The 17,710-nt window shown below is 49.2% G+C and overlaps 1 protein-coding gene and 1 long non-coding RNA gene across 2 annotated transcripts; one reads left to right on the top strand and one right to left on the bottom strand.

Annotated features, from left to right (window-relative positions):
* Nucleotides 1-2,651: 2,651 nt before the first annotated feature.
* Nucleotides 2,652-6,684, bottom strand: LOC135403579 (uncharacterized). Its single transcript, XR_010425434.1, has 2 exons — nt 6,135-6,684; nt 2,652-2,894 (listed from the first exon to the last, which is right to left on the bottom strand). It is a non-coding gene; the product is annotated as an uncharacterized LOC135403579 (long non-coding RNA).
* A 319-nt stretch (nt 6,685-7,003) lies between these two features.
* On the top strand, nt 7,004-12,899 carry NEFL (neurofilament light chain). Its single transcript, XM_064637949.1, has 4 exons — nt 7,004-8,094; nt 9,767-9,891; nt 10,737-11,056; nt 12,313-12,899. The coding sequence occupies exons 1-4, from the start codon at nt 7,042-7,044 to the stop codon at nt 12,486-12,488; spliced, it is 1,674 nt and encodes a 557-aa protein (XP_064494019.1). The 5' UTR covers nt 7,004-7,041; the 3' UTR covers nt 12,489-12,899.
* Nucleotides 12,900-17,710: the final 4,811 nt, after the last annotated feature.

Raw genomic sequence — 17,710 nt, 5'->3', positions numbered from 1 at the left:
TCCAAAATCTGCAGGCTCAGAGCACCCAAACACCTCTCTCGACCCAATAATCAGATTTAAAGGTGCCATCAGTGGCAGGAACAGCCACTTCTGAGCTCAAAGGAGTGGAAAGAAGCCCAAATCCCTGCAATAAATACAACAGCAGATGTCCCTGGGGAATGGGACAATTCCCTCTTTGCTGTCTTTGTGTCCACACTCAAAAGAAGAAGGAAGATTAAAACCAAGTGGAATGGAGCCAAAGTTAAAAAAAAAAAAAAGAAAGAAACAGACTCAAAAAGTACAAAAAGTACTCAAGGATCTGCTTTCCAGGGGTATAAAAACCAAACTGGGTTATCTCCTCCTGAAATCTGAGAAGTCATCTTAAATCAGAATAAAACCATAAAAAAATCCTCTTGAAAAAGTAAAAAGTAAAAAGTCCTCTTGAAATCTTTTCTCCCTGACTTCAAAAGCACGAAGACATATCACAAAATCTTCCCCAAAAATCCCCCTCATGGTGACAAAATGAGAGATAAAATGATATTTGTGGCTCCCTCATTTCTCTCAATCCCCTATTTATTGTCTCCAGCCCAGTGGACCATCCAGGTAAAGCAATTAATGTCCAAACATCCCCGTGGGTTAATTACTGGGGCCAAGAGCTTCTGAAGTGGTTGTTTCAATATTGCATTTCTTTTATAGAAAAGCAAAATGATTATAAATTATTTGTATAAATTAATATATAATATAATAATATAAATTTATATATTATTTATATCAATTAAAATTTATATAAAAGCAAATTCCTGCTGGAAGTTTCTAACCTGAGGGCTCCTAAAGTGACTAAAACAGTGACAGTGCAGGTGCTGAAAATACTAAACCTTAAAAAGTCCAGATCTTCAGAGAAACAGTCTCTGAGCTCTTTTTGCCATCAATTAAATACAGAAGAAAACATATCCTGGGACTAGGATTAGCCATGGATTATCCTTGGATCTCAGAACGTGGATGAACAATTCAGGAATACATTCCCTGCCATTCAGTTGTTTAAATCCTGGGATATTTTCCCACGTGGGGTGAGCACAAAGCCCCTTTTGGGGTGTGGGTCTCACCTTCCCCCACATACAGAGACGAGCATTTCTTGGCAGGACATAAATATCCTTTATTTCCTGCTCTGGCACGTGCTGCTGCCCATAAAACCTGGGAAAAAGGGAGCAATAAACCTGTCTGAGGGCTGTGCTGCAGTGAGGGACTGGAATGAGCTGAACTGGCTCAGCTCTGCAGCACAGGAATGAAAATCCCTACATTTCTGCAGCCTCTTGTTTCCCCCATCAGACCTTCCTGCATCCCCCAGATTCCTGGGGCTGGATCTGTTTATTCAGGAGCAGAGTTTGTGCAGGTGTGGGATGGGATGGGATGGGATGGGATGGGATGGGATGGGATGGGATGGAATGGGATGGGATGGGATGGGATGGGATGGGATGGGATGGGATGGGATGGGATGGGATGGGATGGGATGAGATGGGATGGGATGAGATGGGATGGAACAGGAGGTGCCTCCCCTGCTCTGCTTTGATTTAATCTCACTGAACTGAAAGGTTTGCAGGGGGTTCATCTCTGGCACTTCCCCTCCTGGAGAGCAAAGGGCTCTGCCCCACCCTAAAACATTCATTAAATTAGAAATTATAGAGGTCCCCATGGCAGAGCTTGGTCAGGAGGGGTTTTCTTGATCCTACTAATAAGGGAAGACGAGGAGTTGCTGTTTTTTCTTTGCATTTGTGCAATTTTTTATTTCACTTACATTAAAACTCCTGATTTTTTTCCTTTTCTTTTCCCTTTAACTCCTCTAACTCTCAGCCATTTCTATGATTCGTGGGGAACCTTAAATGGTAAAAACTCAAGTGCTGAAAACTTCTATTTCAGACATTTTATTTGTATCATTCCCAAATGTTCACGTGGCTAAATCTTCACTGATTTTTTCAGTTGCCTTAGGGACATTAATTGCTTTACCTGGCTGGTCCATTGGCCTTCCTGGAAATCTGGAGCTCCCTGGGCTTCACCTCCCTGCAGGTACAACCAGAAGATCTCTTTGCCTTTTACTCGTCCACGCAGCCCATGAATAAAAACTCCTTTTGACCCCCATTTTATCTTTATTTTGGATAAATAATTTGGATATTTTTGCTCATCCTGGCAAGTTTTAGGGAGGAAATGGAGTCTCTGGCTGCATTTTGAGCCTCCCTGTGCTCTCAGCTGTGCTGTGAAGGCACTTTCCTCTCTTCCAGGGTGCCCAGAGAAGCTGTGGCTGCCCCTGGATCCCTGGAAATGTCCAAGGCCAGGTTGGAGCAACCTGGGTTAGTGGGAGGTGTCCCTGCCCATGGCAGGGGTGGAATTAAATGATTTTTAAGGTCCCCTCCAACCCAAACCATTGTGAGATTTGCCCCAAATCCTTTCAGTTTACATTTAATTCCTGGAACCAAAAGCAGGACATCCACTGGATTGATTCTGGGAGTTAAGAACCAAGGAGGAATCTGCCACCAGATTCTGTGCCTCAGTTTGGAGTCCTGAGCCAAGGAGTAAACAAAGCTAATGAATCTTCTAATTAAACATTCCCTGAGAGGGCTCAGATGAAAGAATTGGCTGCCTGTTTCCCCCAGCTCCTGTAATCAAGAGACAGAACAAACTCAAAGTGAGCAAATTGCTGTTCCTGTGCTCAGAAATGGGTGCAAGGGATAATAAAAGAATGAAAGCTGCTCAGGCACCTGCTATATATGGCACAAACAAAGCAGAGAGGGCTTCAAAAGAAAGAAATTAAATACTTATTTGCATTCCTTCTGAGTCTTCCAGATATTGGGTTTCAGTCCTTGCAGACAAAGTTCTGTGTGGGCTTTGAAATTGCTGTTGGTGTTGTCTCCTCTTAAAAAGGGCTGTTTGAAATACAGGAAGAAGAATTCCTAAAATGTAAGATTTGTTCCAATTCATCAAAGCCCAGCAGAGCATTTTGATTCACCTGTTTCAGTTCAGCTCCTGCAGAGATTTGGGTATAATCTGAGACAAATCCACGTTCCTGACTTCAGGGCAAGGGGAAGAAGGTGGTTCAGGTGTGTTCAGCACAGGGTCAAGGACCTGCAGGTCCTAAAGCTGCAGCATTCCCATGGCACTAAGGGTGGCACAAAGCAGTGACTGCTCTGTTGGACCCGTTCCAGTTCCCCCCTTTCTCCTCCAGAACTCCTCTGATCCAGAAAAATCCATCAATCCATAACACAGTGCCACTGGAGGCTGATTTTTGAATTGGCTCTGATTTATTCACAGTTCCAGAGCACTGGGAAAGGACATTGTTTAATCCTCCTTTGCTCTGTGGAAAGTAGAATTATACTGTGTGGGTACTCTTTGTGGGTGTAGGTACCATGCACTGATCTCTTTTTATATATCTCATTTTGTATATTGTGTTGTACAACACATCAGAGCTGCTGAATGAATGTTTTCAACATCCAAATAAATCAAATCTAAATTATGTCATTACATAAATAAATTAAATATGAATTAATTAAAACAGGCACTGCTTGATTCCCCGCTCCCTCAGAGCTTTATGGAGTAGTAACAATCTAAAAAATAAAGGAAAACCAATGCTTTGGGTTTTTTTTTACTTAGAACTGCTCCATTTTTGTGCAGGCACAGCTTCTGAAATAAGAGCAGGCTCCACCCTGCCACCCACCTCCACCTCTCACACTTTGTGCTGGGGAAATTCTTTGATTAAAACAAAGGCAAACCCCACTAGACTTCAATGCACAAAGATGGAGCAGAGGAAAAGGTGTGGACAGGGATGGTTTGTCCTGGAGTTGTTGCTTTTGCTTAGGCAGCAGGAGAATTTATAGACTCCTGGAATGGTTTGGGTTGGAAGGGACCTTAAAGATGATTTAATTCCAGTGGCAGGGACACCTTCCACTAGCCCAGGTTGCTCCAGCCTGGCCTGGGACACTTCCAGGGATCCAGGGGCAGCCCCAGCTGCCATTCTATTCCTGTGTCATTCATCAGAATAATTTGCATTATTTGGGCCAGCCAGGCCAGGGGAGGTTTCCAAGGGGTGAACATGGACCTCGAGATGAAAGGGTGACACTGAGACCTCCCTGAACCAGCCCAAGAGCAGCTTTAGCTCCAGCAGATGGAAAGGGGCACAAGGAGGGACTCAGCTCAGCTCCAGGGGCTGCTGCAGGTGAGGGCACAGAACACTTCAGTCCATTTGGAACCAGCCCTGCCCTTATCCCATTCCTCTGCTCTCTACTGATACATTGATTTTTCTAACAATAATATATCAAGGGGCTTCATTATCCTCTGCATTATGGCAAAAAGCACTAAAATGGAGACAAAGGGAATTCAGAATTCAGTCAGCACTGCCCTGGCCCTGGAAATGCAAGGGTTGGGAGCAGGATGCCTCCAGTAGTAGTTCTTTTTTCTTTGTAGTAGCAAAGCTCCATCCTTAGCTCTGAGTCACAGGGAAACTCTACACTGCAGGGCTGTCTGCAGGCACACTCTGCCATCCTCCTGGCACAGGCTGCTGGCACAGAGGAAAGGCTTTTCCACTCCTTTGCCCTCCCTAAAGCAACGTGAGGAAGGATGTTACCAGCCTGCAATTACAGAGCTCGTTTTCCTGCGACCCAAAGTGTTTTTACAAGCTGAGATATATTATTTATTAATAAATGAGAGCATTAATAATTAAATCTCACGCTCAAGTTGATGTAGGGGTGATTAGCAGAAATCCATTGGCACGAAATTTCAGTTTGTAGGAGTTGAGCATCCCAGAAAAAACCAGCAGCTCCCTGCATCCCTGACCAAGCCTGCTGTGAACCTTCCCCTCTACAATGCCTGTGTTGCTCATTTCTTCCCCTTTCAAACCCACTCTCTGCTGTATTATTATTATTATTATTTATGTATCAGCACATAAAACTCTGCCTGTGCTGCTCTGCTTTGCATATTCCACGTCTGAGTAACGAGGAGCTGTTGTGACATCCATGGATGCAGCTGGAATTCAGATAACACACTGTGGATGCAATTTGGAGCAGGAGCCTGGCTGGCAGTGCTTGTAAAGGGAGAGCAGCTCCACTGCTCTTCAGGAGGACTCTGTGCATTCACAAAATAAAATCTCTCAGCAGCTCTGCTGGGATCTGGTGACACTGAAGCCTCGAGGAGCTCTTGGTGCAGTTCATTCCATCTGGCAGAGCTCAGATGAAGAGGAGATTTCAGCTCTGTACCTCTGAGAGGCCACTGCCCTTCCCAGCTTAATAACCCTCATTTTTAAATACCCTGAAACTTCAGGAAGATGCCACAGAACAGGTAATGCTCTGTTTGGGGTCACTAGAAAATAGTAGGGGACATATTAAATCAGCCCTGCTCTACCTTTAGGAGGTGACTGGTATTAAGCAAACACTTCTTTGTGCCAGAAATACCCAAGTCCATTGCAATTAGTGACAGGCAGATTAATTTATGCACATTACTGAGTCCTCCCCCTTTCTGCAGGAACCCACTAAGCATTTTTGGGGTGTCCCTCTCAACAAATGTCCCCCAGTCCATGCCTACATTTATTCCTTGCTGGGGGAAACTTTGAAGAGTTTACTTTGTAAAATGTTTGCCCTTCTGGCTCAGGGAGATGAATTCTCGCTGCCTTTTTGAGCATCCCATGCAGTCTGTGCTCAGCACATCCCTTCCTGCCTTCTGAGAAAGCTCCACTACAGAAACACTGCCTTGTTTTAATCCTTGTTTGAATCCACCAGTGGCTCCTAACCTGCCTCTGAGGTAGCTGCAATGCAGCTGTCCAGCTTTAATCTCAGTAGGAGCCAGATTAGGGAAGGATAAATGTTCAGTCCCTATGGTCCCTGTCTCAGACACACTTGGCTCCAGGGAATCTCCAGGAACAGAGGAAGCCAAGCCAGGTAACCAGGTATTGATGTCTCCTACCAGGACTGAGAACCACCCTGTGTTTGCTGCTTCTTTCTTGTAATGAAAGAACAAAGAACAGAGCCAGGCTTCTCCTGGAAGTGTCCAAGGCCAGGTTGGACGGGGCTTGGAGCAACCTGGTCTCGTGGAAGGTGTCCCTGCCCATGGCAGGGGGTGGGACTTGATGGGCTTTAAGGTCCCTTCCAACCCAAACCATTCAGGGATTCTCTAATTACCTGGTTATTAGGAACCACTTGTAACAAAGGACATGGTGAGGATGCAGGGGCTCGACGGGCTCTCGTGCCTTGTGGGAACTGCAAAATGAAGGGGAAAAAAATGCTATTTACACGTGTCTGGGGGTTCTGGGGTGCAGAGAGGGCTGTGTGTCCCCCCAGCCTCGCCGAGGGGACCTGGGACCTCCCCGAGGCTTCTGCCAGGGCGGCTGCTGGGCAAAGGGGGGATGAGAACACAGGGGGGTGTTGGACACAACCTGGGCAGCTTGGGGAGGGTCTGCAGATAGAGCTGAGGGGTGGTGGGTCCCAGGAGGGCTGAAAGGTGGGTCCGAGGCTGCCGCCAAGGAGGGCAGAGGCAGGTCCGAGCAGGGGCCGTTCCAGCGCAGCCCGACCACAGCCCCCCGTGCCCGCGGTGACGCCCGGAGCGCTCCGAGCATCGCCGCGACGAGAGGATGCTCGGAGCAACCCGGCGCGGTCCTGGCATCACCTCGGCGTGGCGATGCCCGGAGTGGTCGAGGCATCACCTCCCCGTGACGATGCCCGGAGTGGTCCAGGCATCACCTCCCCGTGACGATGCCCGGAGTGGTCCAGGCATCACCTCCCCGTGACGATGCCCGGAGTGGTCCAGGCATCACCTCCCCGTGACGATGCCCGGAGTGGTCCAGGCATCACCTCCCCGTGACGATGCCCGGAGTGGTCCAGGCATCACCTCCCCGTGACGATGCCCGGAGTGGTCCTGGCATCACCTCCCCGTGACGATGCCCGGAGTGGTCCAGGCATCACCTCCCCGCGCCGCCGCGCTCCTCCCCGTCCCCGCCCGGGGGCCGCGCCCGCCCGCCCTCCCCGGACATAAATAGCGGCGCCGGGGCATCGCCCCTCCGCAGAGCAGCGTCTCGCCCCCTCGGCAACCATGAGCTCGTACGGCTACGACCCGTTCTTCCCGTCCTACAAGCGGCGGTACGCGGAGAGCCCGCGCATCCATGTGTCGGTGCGCAGCAGCGGCGGCGGCTTCGGCTCGGCGCGCTCCGCGTACTCCAGCCTGTCCGCGCCCGTGTCCTCCGTGTCCGTGCGGCGCAGCTACGCGACATCCAGCGCCTCGGGCTCCCTCCTGCACTCGGTGGACAGCCTGGACCTGAGCCAGGTGGCCGCCATCAGCAACGACCTCAAGTCCATCCGCAGCCAGGAGCGGGCGCAGCTGCAGGACCTCAACGACCGCTTCGCCTGCTTCATCGAGCGCGTCCACGAGCTGGAGCAGCAGAACAAGGTGCTGGAGGCCGAGCTGCTGGTGCTGCGGCAGAAGCACGCCGAGCCCTCCCGCTTCCGCGCCCTCTACGAGCAGGAGATCCGCGAGCTGCGCTTGGCCGCCGAGGAGGCGACGAGCGAGAAGCAGGCGCTGCAGGGCGAGCGGGAGAGCCTGGAGGAGACGCTGCGGGGGCTGCAGGCGCGCTACGAGGAGGAGGTGCTGAGCAGGGAGGACGCCGAGGCGCGGCTGCTCGAGGTGCGCAAGGGCGCGGACGAGGCGGCGCTGGCGCGGGCGGAGCTGGAGAAGCGGGTGGACAGCCTGCTGGACGAGCTGGCCTTCCTCAAGAAGGTGCACGAGGAGGAGCTGGCGGAGCTGCAGGCGCAGATCCAGTACGCGCATCTCTCCGTGGAGATGGACGTGTCGGCCAAGCCCGACCTGTCCGCGGCCCTGCGCGACATCAGGGCGCAGTACGAGAAGCTGGCGGCGCGCAACATGCAGAACGCCGAGGAGTGGTTCCGCAGCCGCTTCACCGTGCTCAGCGAGAGCGCGGCCAAAAACACCGACGCCGTCCGGGCCGCCAAGGACGAGGTGTCCGAGAGCCGCCGCCTCCTCAAAGCCAAGACGCTGGAGATCGAGGCCACCCGCGGCATGAACGAGGCGCTGGAGAAGCAGCTGCAGGAGCTGGAGGAGAAGCAGAGCGCGGATATCTCCGCCCTGCAGGTCGGGGGGCTCCGCGGGTCGGGGGGTTTGGGGCTGGCGGGTCTCCGCGGGGGCGGGAGGAGATGCTGAGCCGGAGGGTTGGGGCTCTCCGCGGGTGAGGGGTCTGCGTGGTCCGTGCAGTGAGGGGGATTGGGGGTCCTGCAGGTGCGGGTGGCAGGGTTTGGAGGGTTCTGCGGGTGAGGGGGGTTGGGGATGATGGGGGTTGCAGGTGAGGGAGGTTGGGGATGATGGGGTTTGCGGGTGAGGGTGTCAGGGTTTGAAGGGTTTTGCAGGTGAGGGAGGTTGGGGATGATGGGGGTTTGCAGGTGAGGGAGGTTGGGGATGATGGGGTTTGCAGGTGAAGAAGGTTGGGGATGATGGGGTTTGCAGGTGAAGAAGGTTGGGGATGATGGGGTTTGCAGGTGAAGAAGGTTGGGGATGATGGGGTTTGCGGGTGAGGGTGTCAGGGTTTGAAGGGTTTTGCAGGTGAGGGAGGTTGGGGATGATGGGGGTTTGCAGGTGAGGAAGGTTGGGGATGATGGGGTTTGCAGGTGAAGAAGGTTGGGGATGATGGGGTTTGCAGGTGAAGAAGGTTGTGGATGATGGGGTTTGCAGGTGAAGGAGGTTGGGGATGATGGGGTTTGCAGGTGAAGAAGGTTGGGGATGATGGGGTTTGCAGGTGAAGGAGGTTGGGGATGATGGGGTTTGCAGGTGAGGGGTGTCAAGGTTTGAAGGGTCCCCGCAGGTGGAGGGGGTTTGTGGGGTTCTGTAGGGAAAAGGGGCTCGGGGTTTCCACAGTTCTGCAGCTGAGTCTGTCAGGGTTTGGAGGATTCTGCATCTGAGGAGGGTTGGGGATTATAGGGCTCTGCAGGGGAGGGATGAGGGGTTTGCAGGGTCCTGCAGGTCAAAGGGGTCGGGGGTTGTGGGGTCCCACAGGTGAGGGGGGTTGAGGCTCTCAGGGGTCTGCAGGTGAAAGGGGGTCGAGGTTTGCAGGGGGAGGTTGTCAGATCCTGGAGATGCTCCTGCTGTACCCGTGTTGCACACAAATTATCCCAAAATTGTAATGCAAAATGCCCCAGAGCTATCAATTATCAATATAATGTATCACAGATCCATAGATCCATATGATCCTGGAGATGGGGCACTGCTTCCAGCTCGTGCCAGAGCTGTGTCGTGGATCTAAACTGTGAGGCATCAGGAAATCATGGTGCAAAATGCCCCAGAGCTGTAAAGAATTGATCTGTATTCATTCATTCATTCATTAAAAACCCCATAGAATTATGGAATATCCTGAGTTGGAAGGGACACACGAGGATCATTGAGTCCAACTCGGTGGATATCCTTAAAAAAAAATTAAAAAAAAGTTAAGCTAAAACTAGAGAAAGCACAGAGAGGCTAAAACCCAAATGAAATTATACACCAATTTCCTGTGTGCTTTAGCACTTGGATACCAGAAAATTGGACTCTTTATGGTAAATAGCAGTGAAATAAAAGGGTGTAGATACAAGGGTGGGAAAACCCTGCCAGGGAAGGCATTAAATGTTGCCTTTTTGGCTGAGGGTGGAGTGGGAGCTGTCCTTTTTTTATTTTTCTATCTGCTAGAGCGAGATTAAATTAATAGGATTGGAGAAATCCATTGTAATTATTGGTAGGCTTGGAAGAATTGAGAATTTTATGCTGTTGCATCCAACAGGATACAATCAACAAATTAGAGAACGAGCTGAGAACCACGAAGAGTGAAATGGCTCGGTACCTGAAGGAGTATCAGGATCTGCTCAACGTGAAAATGGCCCTGGACATCGAAATTGCAGCTTACAGGTATGTGGAAGCCAGAACTCAGGGCAGATTCCCCTTCTCTTCCAGGCAATTTGTGTTACTTGTCATTCCTCCAGCAGAAATTTCCATAGATGGGTGTCAGAGTTTAACCAGGTCCTCTCTGGTGTTGTGTCCTTGGGAGAAACTGTGATTTATTTGGGGTTTTTTTGAGGTAAAATACTTCTTTAAAGCAAAATTTTTAATGAGCTTTAATTTTTACCTTGGCAACACACGATCTCAGTTCTCCGTCTTTACACATCAAAGTATCTGTTCTGGGCTTAGTGAAGAGATTTTTGTGTCAGTGCAGCTTCTCAGTGCAGATTTCTGGTTTTCAGAACAGGAGATCCCTCGAATGCTCTCGAAGAACAGGCTTTCTTTCCAGCCTGCAAATCTGCAAAGTGAAATATCTGGCAGCAGAACTGCTGCTAAGTGGCTGTGAGGTGTTTTGTCCCCGATGCTGGGAGGCAGCTCGAATGCCGAAGCAGATTTTCTGGGAATGCCACAAGGGGGAATCCTGAGAAAGCTGCTAGACGAGGGTTAGAGCTGCTAAACCTCAAATGGTCGGGTCTGCCTCGCTCTGTGAAACCCTGCAGGCTGCCAGAATACTCCTCTGACTTCCCCTCCCTGATTCTAGAGGGGTTTTCCTGTCTTTTCTAACAAGGAGAAGTATAAATTCCCCCAAGATAGGCATCTCTGGAACAAATCATTCCAAGAAGGCAGAGTAGCATTGCCTCATGTTATTGATTAGGGACTAATTTTGCTCTCAGAGCATCCCAGTTTCTTGCTCCGTGGCTGGATCTGCTGCAGAATAACCAAGCCCTTTGTTGTTTTTTTTTTTTCCCTGCCAGGAAACTTCTGGAAGGGGAAGAGACCAGGCTCAGCTTCACCAGCGTTGGCAGCATCACCAGTGGCTACACCCAGAGTGCCCCCAGCTTTGGCAGATCTGCCTACTCGGGGCTCCAGTCCAGCTCCTACCTGCTGACAACCCGCTCCTTCCCCACCTACTACTCCAGCCACGTGCAGGAGGAGCAGATCGAGATCGAGGAGACCATCGAGGCTGCCAAGGCAGGGGAGGCCAAGGCAGCTCCTGCAGAGGAGGGGGAGGAGGAAGAGAAGGAGGAAGGTGAGGAAGAAGCGGGAGGAGAAGAGGCTGAAGAAGAGGAAGAAGGTACTTCCAGCTCCTTTCAGCCCCTTTCTTTGTTGCCTTTCAGCCCCTTTCTTTGTTGCCTTTCAGCCCCTTTCTTTGTTGCCTTCCAGCCCCTTTCTGTTGCCTTCCAGCCCCTTTCTGTTGCCTTCCAGCCCCTTTCTGTTGCCTTCCAGCCCCTTTCTGTTGCCTTCCAGCCCCTTTCTGTTGCCTTCCAGCCCCTTTCTGTTGCCTTCCAGCCCCTTTCTGTTGCCTTCCAGCCCCTTTCTGTTGCCTTCCAGCCCCTTTCTGTTGCCTTCCAGCCCCTTTCTTTGTTGCCTTCCAGGATCCCTTTCTTTCCTGCCTTTCAGGATCCCTTTCTTTCCTGCCTTTCAGGATCCCTTTCTTTCCTGCCTTTCAGGATCCCTTTCTTTCCTGCCTTTCAGGATCCCTTTCTTTCCTGCCTTCCAGGATCCCTTTCTTTCCTGCCTTTCAGCCCCTTTCTTTCCTGCCTTTCAGCCCCTTTCTTTCCTGCCTTTCAGCCCCTTTCTTTCCTGCCTTTCAGCCCCTTTCTTTCCTGCCTTTCAGCCCCTTTCTTTCCTGCCTCACCCTGCCCGTGTGGGATAAAACTCAGAAATCCCAATTATTAATGATTAAACCTCTCCCTTTTCCTGCTCGTGGCAGGATTAACCATTTAAGCAGCAAAATCTGACTGTTGAGTGCCAAGATAAGGTGAAATGTCCAGTGTCAGGCAGGTGATAGGCTTCCAAAAAGCAGATTGGTAATGTTCAGGTGGCAGCAAAGCAACACTCAGCTATCAGACACCCTCAAAAAGGAGGAACAAGGACATCCTGAGCTAAATGTGAATTCCCAGAGAGCAGCCTGGAATAATGGGAACGTCAGCTGATGTCTGGGGATGGAATTAGTGGGGTCAGGGGGTGGCAATATTTCATATCTGAAATGCACTGGTTGCCACTGAGCTATTTGAGGCATTTATTAGCATAAAGATGAATTCTAATGATTAATTACAACTAAAGAGCAACAAGATTGCTCCTTGAACCCAAGTTTTTGAATGAAGCTTTAAGCAGTGAGTCCAGAATCGATATTTTTTTTGGAGGCCATGATGTTTTATGAAGTGTTTCACTCCTTCTGAAAGGCAGGGTGAGCTGGTTGTGCAGTTTTGTTGCAGCAGGCTGCCAAAATGTGGGGGGTTAGAGGGTGTGCAGCTCCCCTGGCTCCCATTAAATTGGGATTGGTACATTCAGGTGAAATATCTTTTTTTTTTTTTTTGTCTTCTAAAGGTGCAAAGGAAGAATCTGAAGAAGCCAAAGAGGGTGAGGAGGAGGAAGGAGAAGGGGAAGAAACAGCAGCTGAAGAAGGGGAGGAGTCTCAGGAAACTGCTGAGGAGGAGAAGGAAGAGAAGGAAGAGAAAGAAGCAGCAGGAAAGGAGGAGAGTGAAGTGAAGAAGAAGGCTTGATTTTTTTAAAGGCAGCTTTGCTTTCCATCAGGCCAAGAGAATAAACGATTGACTGAGCTAAAATTGCAGTCCCACATATTTATTTCAGTGACCACTGGGGTTTAAAGTTCCTGATTCTGATGTTTCTCTCTGTGCAGAGTCTGAGTTTTTTGCTTGCAGAGCCCCCACTGGCTTGTTCCCCGAGTGCTGCATGGTCCATCCATGGTTGTCTTTTTCCTGGGGTGATCCAGAACTTTAACATTTCAAAATATGGGGGGGGGGAAGTAAAAAAAGAAAAAAAAAAAGTCCTGGGAATGAAAGTTACCTTTATCTTGCATTTAAAAATAATTACGGAAACCTTGGGTGGGTGAAAATAATGGAGGCTTCAATAAGTGCAATAAAGCTAAGTCAATAAAGAAATGCTTACATGGAGTGCTGGTGTGTGTGTCTTGTGTCACTGATGCTCTTCAAAGGTTGATAAAGGGGTGTAAAACATTTATTTGAAGTCTGTAGGACAGGATAAAAGGGGTGCTTTTTAAATGTATACCCTGATTTTTGTGGTATCTATTTATTTTTATTGGCTCCCCTCGATGGCTTTGTCCAGAGAGAAAGGAAATCTACTTTTTATATACAAATTTTTGTGGTGTTCCAAAGGCATCTCCCTTTTCAGTGTTGAAAGAGCCATAAAGAAGATAATGATGGATGAAGTAAGCACTTAAAATAAGTATTTTCTTCCACATCCCCAAGCAAAACAGCAGGAGAAAGAAAAAGGAGCTTGGTCAAACCATTCAGAAACGCAGAAATTCCAGTAACTCCTGCTCAGGGAGTTCCAGTATCATTTCCTAATTTTCCCTCTTCTTTCCTGGGGTTTTTTTTCGATGCTTTTGAGAACCAGAAGTAAAATAATTTTCAATTTCTTCAGCTGAATCTCATTTAAATCTTCCTTTTTGCCTTCACCTTCTACTGGAGGTTTTTCTGCCTTTCCTTTCTGCTTCTAATGGAGGTTTTTCCACCTGTGTTTGTGCAGATTTCTCCCTGCCCAGCAGATTTCATTTTCCATCTCCAGGAGAGCGGGGCTGAGTTTTTGGGGGGAATTTACAGGACCAAGAGCCAGAGACTCTTTGTGGTGTTTGCTCAGTGCTTTTAAAAGCTGCTGGTGGGATTGAGGGGCCAGATATTGAGCAGAATATTGAATTTTGGAGCTGGTTCTTGGGAATTCCTTGCAGTGTTCCAGCAGGAAGGGATGGATGGCACTCAGCTGGGAGAAGGTTCAGCTGAGGAGCAAAACAATCCTGAGCAGAGCCCATCGTGGCCAGAGCTCTGCTGAACAGCTTGGAGAGACTTTTTCCAAGGGCCTGGAGTGCCAGGGCACAGGGAATGGCTTCCCATGGCCAGAGGGCAGGGATAGATGGGATGTGGGGAAGGAATTCCTCCCTGTGAGGGTGGGGAGGCCCTGGCACAGGGTGCCCAGAGAAGCTGTGGCTGCCTCTGGATCCCTGGAAGTGTCCAAGGCCAGGTTGGAGCGACCTGGGCTGGTGGGAGGTGTCCCTGCCCATGGCAGGGGGTGGAATTAAATAATCTTTAAGGTCCCTTCCCACCCAAACCATTCCATGTGCTGCTTTAGATTGGATATTTGAAGAAATTTTGGGTGCTCCTGGATCCCTGGAGTGTCCAAGGCCAAGTTGGATGGGGCTTGGAGCACCCTGGGCTGGTGGAAATTGTCCTTGCCCATGGCAGGAACGGGACTGGATGGGCTCTAAGGTCCCTCCCAACCCATTCCATGACACATCCAACCCACTCCTCCATCCTGCCTTTCTCCAGGCACTCTGAGCTTTCTAACTTTTCAACACTTGATTTTCCCTCTTCTCTCACATTTTGTTTTGCAGATAAACTCCCCCTTCACTGAGCCCTTTGCATCCCCTCCACTTTTGGGAAGCAAAGCCCCTCCCAGGTGCCCCCAGGGACGCTCAAACCAGCCCCTTAGGAGCTCCAGCAGCAAACACACCTCTCCCTGCAGCCTTCCCCAGCCTCATCCCTGCTCCTTATGTTCCTTTGGATGCTCTGCAGCTCGGGGAGAGGTTTCCCAGCCCTGCAGGAGCCGTGAGTCAGCCGCAGGCAGGAGCTGCAGGCAGGGACGGGCAGCAGTGCCCAGCCAGGCTGGCACCCCCTGTGCCCGGGGGCAGGGCTGGCAGGGAGGCTGCACGAGTGGGTTGGTGTGTCCAGGGGCTCCCAGGGGCTCTGGGCTGGATCCTGCTGCCAATCCTTGCTTTACCTTGGAAAACCAGGAGCCTGCTTTGACGCAATGCAGTAAAAGCTGGCAGAGGGAGGCTCGGGAGAAACTTTAACCCCACTTGCAGCTGCGAGCAAAGCCAGGAGTGTCCTGGAATTCTGGGGGCAGGCAGGGGCTGGCTCAGGCTGAGATCTCATCCCACAAATGCAGGGAGGTCCTGGATGCTCCCCTGGAGATGCACATACACCCCCCCCAACCCTAAACTCAGCCAGGGGAACCCCTGGACAGGGAGAACATCCAGATTCTGGACCTTCTGGGGACTAAATGATGGACAATCCATTATTTGCTGCCTTCCTGGGTCAGGTAAAGGTGGTTTAACCCTGAGCAGAGAAGGACTAAAGCCCACTTGGGAATGAGGAAAGCACAGACCCCGATGCCTGGAGAACATTCCAGTGCCTGAGTCAGCAGCTCCCTGGCAAATGCACCCTGGCTGTGTTTTGTAACACTCCCCAGCTTGTTTCCACCTGGAACTTAGTTCTGGGACGCTGAAAATCTCTTCCCTGTAGCATCTCCACAACACAGCACAGCCCAAAGATCCTGGTTTGGAGCCCCCCAGCTCCTGAAGTCACGGGGGACTTGATATCCCACCTTAAACAAGACTCGTAAATCTTCACTCCAAATTCCTTTAATTATTGTTTTTCTCCCTTCACGGACTTTTGTATTATTTAACGAACTTCCCTGCCCAAAAATAATTATTCCCTTCACTGGTTGTGTGCAGTCTGAAGCAGTAATTGGTGCAGAACAGGCAAATGACATCCTATTTATGCATCTCTGCCCGGGAATTCTGCTCTCTTTTGAAACTGTTTGATTGCAGATGTCAGTAGACAAAAAACCTCTTGGCACCATGAAATATTAATCAGTTCTTAGAGTTTTATAAACATGTAGAAGTGTGTTAACTGCTCGCTTATTTCTCTCAGGGTTTGGTGGAAACATTTGCAGTGAGAAATGGATTAAATTCACAAATTTTGTGTGTTAGAGCAGAGGGGGAAAAATGCAGTTGTGGGTGTAACTGGGATATATTCTGGGGGGGAAAAGGGGAGAAATGAGGATGTTGGGATAGATGTCAATGGGTACCTCGGTTTGCCTCCCACCCAGGGGGGTTCCAAGGTGCAAACAGGAGCAAACCAACCCAGATCCTCACTCCGGGGCCCCTGGAGTTGTGTCCTGCCAGAACTGAGGAGAAAAAAGGGAAAAAGAAGCCTAAAAATGAAACCCAGCTGGGTTGGGATCCCCCCTGCCCCACATAACCCACGTTAAGTGTTGCTGAGCTGCCACCAGCATTTCATTCCCTGGGCAGGGTGACCCTTCTCCATCTCCAGGCTGAAGATTCCCAGCTTTCCATGCTGAAATTCGGGAAGTTGTAGCAGATTCTAGAACTCATTTGGAAGCACATAAACATCTTTTTAGTGTAAATATTGGTCTCTGCTTTAATTTGGGGAGTTTAATGGTGGCGTTCCCTCAGTCAGACCCAAGAGGAAAATAACTCGGATGCTCCCAACCCTTTGGGAATTTCTGTGTTTTAGCACTGAAAACAGGGCAGTGTGACTGGGCTGCTTGGCTTCTTATCCCTAAATAAAGGGATTTTTGTGTCCTACACACACAGGACTTCCACAAATGAGCTCAGGACAGAGAAGCTGCCACTTAATTTGCTAACTCTGCTTTAATTAACCCTCACTCAGCCCCCAAGCTGGAGAGCCCAGATTTCCATCACTGATACCAGCAGGAGAAACATTCAGTGCTTTGCTACACAAAGACACTCAGAGTTTATTTAAAGGCTTGATCTGCTGTGGATTTTTTATCACTTCTCCAGTGAAGAACATGCAATTAAAAACTAGTTGATCTTCAATTATTGATAAAGAATTGGAAGGCATCAAAATCATAGATTTCAATTAGTCAAAAAATTGAGGGCAGTCCTTGTCTTGAACCCAGGATTAAGAATTATTTGCATTTCTTTGCTATGAGAGGTGGGACATCATCAATGTTCTTTATTTTCTTTTAGAAATGTAAAATAAACACAATATGAATCCCATAACAACTTATTGGTTCCCAAATGGAATTGGGGCCTTCCTCTTCTTCCCTTTTTTTGTTTGTCTCCATTTATTTTCCATTTAGAGGGACTTTAGAGGCCCCTTGGATTGGCTTTGTTCTTAATAAAGCCAAGCTGGAAGTGGCAGTAGAAACAGGCCAATACTCAGCAGGCCTTTCTATTAGAAATTAAAAAATGCTTTGCTTTGAGATTTGATTTTAGAATTTCGTGTTCAGCAGCAGATTGATCACTTGGGAGAATTAAGAAAAGTGTTCCCACACAATGAATGCAAGAGGGGGCAAAATAATCAGAAATAACCCCTTCTGGATGACCTCAGAGTGTCTTGGTTGAGTTTCTTTAGTGGGTCTTTGCACACTCAAGTGACAAAGTGGTGCCAAACCCAGCTGTGGTTCACACAGGGAAAAAAAAAAATCAAGGAATTATTTGGAAATTGCCACATCTTTAAGGCTCTTCTTACACCTGGAGGTTGGTGTTCAAGGAGGAAAATGACACTTACAGCAGATTATAAGAGTTTTAGACTTAGCCCAGGCAGGATTGATGGCTTAGAGACCTTCCCCTTCCAAGGAAAAGGAGTTGGAACCCCCCAAGCACCTCCAGGCCAGACACAAGAGTTCAAGGGATTCCTCTCTCTACTCCAGAAAAAAAATGGATTATGGTTTTTAAGTATTTAAACCAGTATTTGTGTTATGTTACAGGAAATTTCCTCCTCATCATATCCAATTTCTAAACCTTCCTGAATTCATCAAAGCCCAACTCCTGGGAAAAAAAAAGAGAATACTAAGGAAAATAAAATAAAAAGAGCAACCAAGCAGCTTTTCAACCCATCCAACTGCATTCCCAGTCAGGGCAGAGCCCCAAACTTCGGGAAGGATTGGAATTTTGGGAAAAGAGCCACCAGACAAGTCG

This window comes from Pseudopipra pipra, chromosome 28 (assembly GCF_036250125.1).
Source record: "Pseudopipra pipra isolate bDixPip1 chromosome 28, bDixPip1.hap1, whole genome shotgun sequence".
Taxonomy (NCBI): domain Eukaryota; kingdom Metazoa; phylum Chordata; class Aves; order Passeriformes; family Pipridae; genus Pseudopipra; species Pseudopipra pipra.
This window is presented reverse-complemented; position numbering and strand designations above follow the sequence as displayed.

Excerpts from the sequence above, each read along its gene's own strand:
- NEFL (XM_064637949.1), top strand. The coding sequence starts at position 7,042 with ATGAGCTCGTACGGCTACGACCCGTTCTTCCCGTCCTACAAGCGGCGG. Across the intron at positions 8,095-9,766 it reads CGGATATCTCCGCCCTGCAG|GATACAATCAACAAATTAGA; the intron begins GTCGGGGGGCTC and ends TGCATCCAACAG. Across the intron at positions 9,892-10,736 it reads ATCGAAATTGCAGCTTACAG|GAAACTTCTGGAAGGGGAAG; the intron begins GTATGTGGAAGC and ends TTTCCCTGCCAG.